The sequence below is a fragment of the Phalaenopsis equestris genome, unplaced genomic scaffold, assembly GCF_001263595.1.
Source record: "Phalaenopsis equestris unplaced genomic scaffold, ASM126359v1 Scaffold000224, whole genome shotgun sequence".
In the NCBI taxonomy this organism is placed as follows: Eukaryota; Viridiplantae; Streptophyta; class Magnoliopsida; order Asparagales; family Orchidaceae; genus Phalaenopsis; species Phalaenopsis equestris.
In genome coordinates this window covers 3,144,592-3,152,024 of record NW_018164666.1, presented here as the reverse complement: position 1 = coordinate 3,152,024, position 7,433 = coordinate 3,144,592, and the positions used below count along the sequence as shown (strand labels likewise).

Sequence of the window (7,433 nt, the reverse complement as noted above, 5' to 3'; positions counted from 1 at the left end):
CGAGCCAACAAACTTAGCTTAAATAAACTTGAATCCGAGCTCCTTTAATAAAAAAATGCTCGAGTTTAAGCATGCACCCCTATTCATTGCTATCCAAATCTCAACACTTAATTTTGTCATTCATTAACACTGCCAATTGATGTTCATTGCCCATCATTCACATCATTGTGAGTCTTGAATTTTTATGTAAGAAACCTTTGTGCCTTACAAGTGTACAACTATCCATCACTTCACTGAATTATTCAACACTCAGTAATCTAAAATTCAAAATAAAAAACAAATTCTTCTTCCACTTCTTCAATAAACCGTTTGCAACCATTAAACAAAGTTAACCCACTTATTTGGCTAGAGTAACGGAAGCATTCAATAATTTTAGGGAAATTTACAAACAAACCACTAAATTCTTAGATATTAACATTTCTAACACCCAAAGTTTGATATTTACACTTACAACTCCTTGGAATCATAGACTTAAGTATGAAAATGTGTATTTCACTTTTAGAAGACGGTAATGGTTGTATTTTTGATGTGGTGTTAACAATTGGAGTGGTGTGCAATTAAATATAAATGTTTAGATGTTCATTATGTAAATATATAAAAATTGTGTCGAATGTATGTCAATGAAGCTTAATTTTAATAAATCAACCATTCAGATCTCAATTGTATAAAAAAGTTGATTGAGTGGCCCAAATCTAATGATAATCTGAAAAATAGTATTATTTTGATTTTAGTTTTATTGCTTCCATTCGGTCATTCCTGTCATGCCAATTTTTCAAATAACAATAAGAATCTGAGTCGAGCAATATTAGCTCACTTCGACTTCTCTCTTTCTTAATCCTAAAACTCTTTATAAGCAATCGAGGCTACTCTTGGGTAGTGAGGAAAATATTACGTCAGGTAAATCGGACGCGTGGTAACCAACTTGAAACACACCACGTTGCCAGATGGCTGGCTTGGTGCGATCCATGTCATCATCAACAAATAATATTTTCTTCAGGAAGCATTAATTTGTCGAGTCTGGCGACACAGAAGGCTAGATAGAAAATATTTTTTTCTCAACCTCAATAACAAACAATAATAATAATAGAAGGCAAAATAACATTTTATTTCAGCTCTAAAGGCAAATATTTCACTACTAATTTAGACTGCTTTATAAGAGTAATGGTCGACTCCATCTTTTTCGACCCATCTTTTCAAACTCTTTTTTCTTTAAATAAAGGAGCATCATATCCGCACCTTATCATAAAAAATTACATTCATACCATACAATTCTTGTGTATTTACATATCCAAAACCCAAATTTAATATTTACACTTATAACATTTTGGTATCATAGACCTACACTTAAAAAGGCATATTTCACATTTAAGAAAATAATGATGGTGACATTTTTTATATCAAGTTAAAAAATTGGGTGATGGGCAGCAATATATATATATATATATATAAGATGTTTTAGCAATTCTAATCTTTGGGCAAAGTTCAATCTGCAAACTTGCCCATTTTTTCTCATAATGCCGTCAGAATTAAGAATAGAACTAGTCTCCCACATAAAGCTTCCGTCTATAAAGCTATGAAGTTATAATTTCAGTCATGACTCGAGTATTCACAAAGATCACATTTTTCCACCATCCTAATGTCTTCATCATAAATCAAACTCAATAACAGCAGAAATAGGGAGGGGAGATGAAAGTTCTTAGTATGTTTTGATTGATCTTTTGCTATTTTATTTGCTTTTGATGATTTGAATTAAAAATATTAATATCTTTGAAACAAAACATGAACATAGAACAGCTTCACTGTTCCAAAAAGACCCTAATTAAAAACTGTGAGGCTGATTTAGTTCATAGAGATGTAGCAGATGGCAACAAAATTGAATGAAATAAGCATTTCTTAACCATAATATCAACAGATTTTTAACAGCTAAATAAAGAGCAGCTTCCGAGCACAAGCTACCATTAATATCTACAACTTCTATCAACTTTTACATATATCAGTAACACAGATGATTTATGAAAATGGAGCAACTCAGCATTAGTTCTCAAACCTTCAAAGTGAGCTGATCTTGCCATGAAATTTGGCAGTTCCCCATCCAGAATTACTGCCACCCATATCTCTACATACTGCGAACTTAATATCATCAGCCATTTCATCTCCTGCAACCAAGCTTCTCTTCAACTTCTCTATCTTCAGAGGCTCCCGTTTCACCTCAGCCTCCATTTCTTCACCCTTCTGAAATAAAAAGACTACTCAGAATCCTCAATTTCAGCTTGCTTTGTGTAGTAATTTTTATTAGTTCACAAAAAGAGGATTAATCTGATCAAAAGGAAAGGAAACCTGGTTCAAATCTATCAATTTTGGAACATTTCGAACAGAAGCTTCTTTTGTGTTGTGATTCCTTTCTTTCAAAGGCACTTTGAAAGGATTAAAATCTGCTAATTTTGAGGAATTTTGAGCTGAAACTTGTTTTGATTTCAGATTCCTTTCTTTTAAGTTTGGTCTGGTTTCAATAACTGGATAAGAAGGGTGAGTAACTTCTTTGCAAGTTTGTTTCCCTGCTCTGCAGGGTTTCACTAAAACCCTAGGGATGTTTGTGAAAGACTGGTATTTTCTGGTTAAGAATCTGCAGCATCAAATATTGAATCATACAGATGACACCATAAAATGGAGAAGAGACTATAAAATAAGAAGACCGGTTGCTCTTACTTCACTTCAGCCAGCAGTTTGAGTTTCTTCTGCAATGCCTTGTTTAATCTATCCCTTTTTCCTTCAGTTTCCTGAGAAATAACACAGTGGAGTTCCACTTTCAAACGGTACAGACAATAAAGGACATGCTCGTTTTGAAGGATTTAATTCATAATTCTACTCAATTTCTCTTAACTAAATAAGTGGGTGAACCAATTTAAGTTTATTTTCTCTGCGATTTTGATTTGATTTCCTTCTCATTTCATCTTTCGCAATTCTTTCAAACCTAACAGGGCCTTAGATCCAAAAACAATTCTAACATTAAGTAAAATAAGTAGAATGAAACATCTAGGAGTAGAATGTTTTAGGAGTAGAATGTTTGATTTATTTAAAAATAAAAAAGAAAACAACCTCGGAAATCACAAATGACATAACCACAATTTGTTAGAAGCCTAATCATACGAGCAGAGCAATCATCTGAAATCACATGACATACAGAAACACAGAGAAGATTATTCTAAATTAAACAAGCAAGAAAGACAAAACCTAAGAGGAAAAAGCTCGGGATTCCTCAATTACTGAAATCAGATGATCTGCCAAAGAATCTAGAAGCAAAAGGGTACCAAAATCCTACAAAACCAGACCTCTGATAAATTTCAGCAAACAAACGACAAAAACTTAATAGAAACATCAGATCTATTAAATCAATTTTCAAATCTTCTTTCCGAAAACAAGATCGCACCTTCAGCAACTCGTGATAATCCTGCAACAAACACCGATGCTTAAACCTCGCCCTGATTTCCTCTCCAGACAGGAAAGAAGTAGAGGGCGATGGATCGAAGGAAACCCTAGTCTTCTTTTTCAACATCTTCCCCAAAACGAAAAATAGAAGGATCAAGAAGAGGCTCGGAAGGAGCAAAAGGTAGAAGAAACGAAGAAGGCAAACACCGGATGAGAATTGAACCGCCTAGCAGAGAAGCTATAAGGAGAGAGAAAGAGAGAAGCGGAGATAATGGAGATTTAAAGGTGGAATAGATAGAGAGAGAAAGAGGAGAGGTTCCTTCCCTGATTTTCTCTCACCGTGGGTCTAAACGTGACAAAAACACGAAAGAGGCCCATATAATTCAAGAATACGAGAGCACCCCCTCCTTCCTTTGATGGAAGAGGTAAAAGATGAGTTTTTTTCGCACATTTCGTTGCTGAATGAAAGAAAAGACTGCATCTTTTTTGGGGTTTGCAGAGGGGCATTTGTGGCACCCTCCTCACCCTAAAAATTTGATATTTGAAGGAGTTGGTTTGGTTTGATAGCCACCTTTCTTCTCCCTCACACTCTCTCCCTCTCTGTCCTTCTCTCTCTCTCTATATCTGTTCCCTTCCCCTCTCTTATTTCTCTCCTTTAACAGATAAATTTGGTCCATCTTGGCCATTAGCATGAAATGGAGAGAGAGAGGGGGAACTGGTCTCCTTGGCGCGGAGGCTTGAGATAAATTTCTTCTGCTCTTCCTGTCCTCAAAACTGGGAGTGCTGAAAGAGAGAAGAGGGGAGGGGATGGAAACCAGCTTCCAGTAACGCTGCAAAATTTGCTGCCTGGTACTATGTGGAGCCCGTTGATGGTGGAGGCCTTTTAATGCATTATGCTTAGGATTCCAAAAATGCCCCTATTTGCTTTTCCCTTATTAGATGGAGCAACACCGCTATCCCTATTTATTTAATTTGAGTTTTTACAAAATAAATTACAAATTATCAAACTATTTGGCCGACTGTTTAAACTTCAAAGGAAATGTTTATTAAAAATTATAAAGAGAAATGCTTTGATAATATTTTATTCAGTTAAAGTATGTTGAAGTTTGATATTTATATGCTGTTTTTAAGTACGATTATCTCAAGCGATGTATATTATTAGTACATGCTTTAATGACTCAATTTGCCTCCCCGAAAAGGCAAATGCCAGTGGAAAGACAGAGTTGAGGGCTCCTGAAGAAGTTACTTCTTCATGTGAAGAGGTCGCTCCTTCTAATGTATATGTGATGTATTTGATGTTCCGTAAGTTCAAATCTGGATGTTTTATCATTTCTTTCCAGGTTCCTCCCATGAGAAAATTTTCTGTGCTGACTCCTGATGAGCAACTCAAATAATATGCCATCACGTGTGTTACATCGAGAATGTTATTTCGGGGTTATTGAAGTAAAGCCGTGGATGTTATTTCAGAATTATTGAAGAGAAACCTATATATTTCACTTTAATAAACCCAAAATAACCTCCACGATGATATTTTGAAGATGTTATTTTGGGGTTAATAAAGTGGAATCACAGAGATTATTTTGGGATTATTTCAAAGTTATTTCGGGATTATCGCAGAGTTCGTGGTTCCACTTTAATATTTTTTAGATGGGTCCGACATAACACACATGACGATATATTACTGGCAGTCTGCATACGGACAGAAAAAATTTTTTGTTCCAGCCGCTCCTAACTCTTACCCTGCTTGTGTCATTGCAATCAAGGAACTTGCCTCAGAATTGAATGATCTTAGTTCATCCACTGTGGAAGATGTGGTTGGGCTTCTAGAACAACTGGCCGTATTGAAGGGTGAGATGCCCAAATTGAAGGACGACTTCAGCGAGTAAATGCAAGAGATAGCCAACTTGAATGACAAGCTTGTCGTGCTTAAAATCATGCAGACCCAATCAACATGGTTTAAGGCGGGTGGTGAATTCATGTTTTGAGTTATTCGTTTCTCTATGCAACTTTATGTAAGTTGGTGTGATCTCCTTTAGTAAAATCAACGTGTTATTTGTATCAGTTAGGTTGTAATGATAAAATAATTTCTTAAATAAAGAAAATATTTACTTTTCTATTATGTTGTTGATTGTTGTGAAAAACGACCACAATAAAGAGAAAAATCAGATCGAGAAAAATCGCAAAACAGAAAACAACGAAACATACAAATTTATGTGGTTCGTCAAATTGCCTACGTCAACGGAGCTGCAGAGAATTTTATTACTTGAGGATTACACCTGTCGATTGCCTCGGCGATTACAAGAAAGAACAATCTCTCTCTCTCTCTCTCTCTTTCTTCTCTCTCTCTACCGAAGAGCTTCAAACCGAAGCACACCAGAAGAAGAACTTGGAAAACTACCAATGTCGAAGAGAAAACCTGGGAAACTAAATCTCGAGAGAGATTACAAGGGGAGCTAGCATGTCTATTTATTAATTCCATCATTTCATTAGGCCCATTAAGGAATTAATCAAATAATTAATGAAGCTCATTAATTATTTCCTTTTCTATCCTGCAGCAAATAGCAAATCATGCAAATCATAGAATGAATTAAGAGCAATTAATTTAGCAATTAATTTTGAGTATCAAATCCAATTTGCTACCAAACATGAGAAAATGTCAATTTGAGCAGTTGACCGGTTTCCATATTCGCAACAAATCTCCCACTTGGAGACCGATACACTGGCTGCATCATCCGCTAGCTGTGTCACCATTTTCTTCAAATGTGATATTCCCCACCTCTGCAACTAAAATCCCCTGTCTTCATGCCAGAAGACCAGCTGAAGTTGAGCACAACTTCAGCTTCTCAAGAGTAACACCCTCAGTCAATATATCAACATCAACATAGGCTTGTACCTCGAAGCTTTTTCTTGGGTTAGTATTATATTTGCTAACAACTCCCACTGCATGTGCAATATCATGTCTTTGTTGAAAGCCCTTTTCAACAACTTTAGCTCTATACCTCTTACTGTCAAAAAGTGCAGTATTTACCTGTTACACACACATGTTGTGCAATGCCTTCTTCCCTGGTGGAAGTTCTGTCAGCTCCCAAGTCTGATTCCCTGGCAGAGAATCCATCTTTTTCCGGTCGCTTTCCTAATAATGGAAGATGAAGTTTCTTCCCATAGAAGTATTCCTCTATTTGCATCCTCTAGTAATCAAAATCTGTTTCATTGAACTTCTCGATCCCTGATACCACCACTTCGTCTCTGTCCATCGTTCTTCCTTACATCTGAAATTACGGCTCTGATATCAATTGTTGTGAAAAACGATGACAATAAAGAGAAATCCCAGATCGAGAAAAATCGCAAAACAGAAAACAACGAAACACACAGATTTATGTGGTTTGGCAAATTGCCTACGTCCACGGAGCTGCAGAGGATTTTATTACTTGAGGATTACACCCGTCGATCGCCTTAACAATTACAAGAAAGAACAATGTCTCTTTGTCTCTCTTTCTCTTCTCTCTCTCTACCTGAGAGCTTCAGATCGAAGTACATCAGAAGAAGAAACTGGAAAGCTGCCAATGCCGAAGAGAAAACCTGGGAAACCAAATCCCAAGAGAGATTACAAGGGGAGCTAGCATACCAATTTATTAATTTCATCATTTCATTAGACCCATTAATGAATTAATCAAATAATTAATGAAGCTCATTAATTATTTCATTTTCTCTCCTGCAACAAATCATATATTGAATTAAGAGCAATTAATTTAGCAATTAATTTCGAGTATCAAATCCAATTTGCTGCCAAACATGAGAAAATGTCAATTTGAGCAGTAGATCAGTTTCCATATTCACAACAATTGATTGGATGGCTGTAATTATTCTCGGTTGTTTTGACACGATATTCAAAATAAATTATTTATTTTTATAATTTTAACCATGTGACAATTATCATTTTATCTATGTAAATAGATTTGAGGCAGTTTTTATGAATTCATTTGTCTTGTCAAAATTCCCGTACTCTT

General features: G+C 35.7%; 1 protein-coding gene across 2 annotated transcripts; it reads right to left on the bottom strand.

The window, feature by feature from the left end:
• Positions 1–1,862: 1,862 nt before the first annotated feature.
• LOC110023440 lies at positions 1,863–4,401 on the bottom strand. Of its 2 annotated transcripts, none has more exons than XR_002293895.1 (4): positions 3,998–4,401; positions 2,707–2,777; positions 2,338–2,623; positions 1,863–2,232 (listed from the first exon to the last, which is right to left on the bottom strand). XR_002293895.1 is itself a non-coding variant. In XM_020722860.1 (4 exons), exons 1-4 carry the CDS (start codon positions 3,551–3,553, stop codon positions 2,050–2,052), a joined length of 666 nt encoding a protein of 221 aa, XP_020578519.1. In that variant the 5' UTR covers positions 3,554–3,972; the 3' UTR covers positions 1,863–2,049. The 2 variants fall into 2 exon arrangements, 1 of the variants encoding a protein (XP_020578519.1); XM_020722860.1 differs by lacking the exon at positions 3,998–4,401 and adding an exon at positions 3,428–3,972.
• Positions 4,402–7,433: the final 3,032 nt, after the last annotated feature.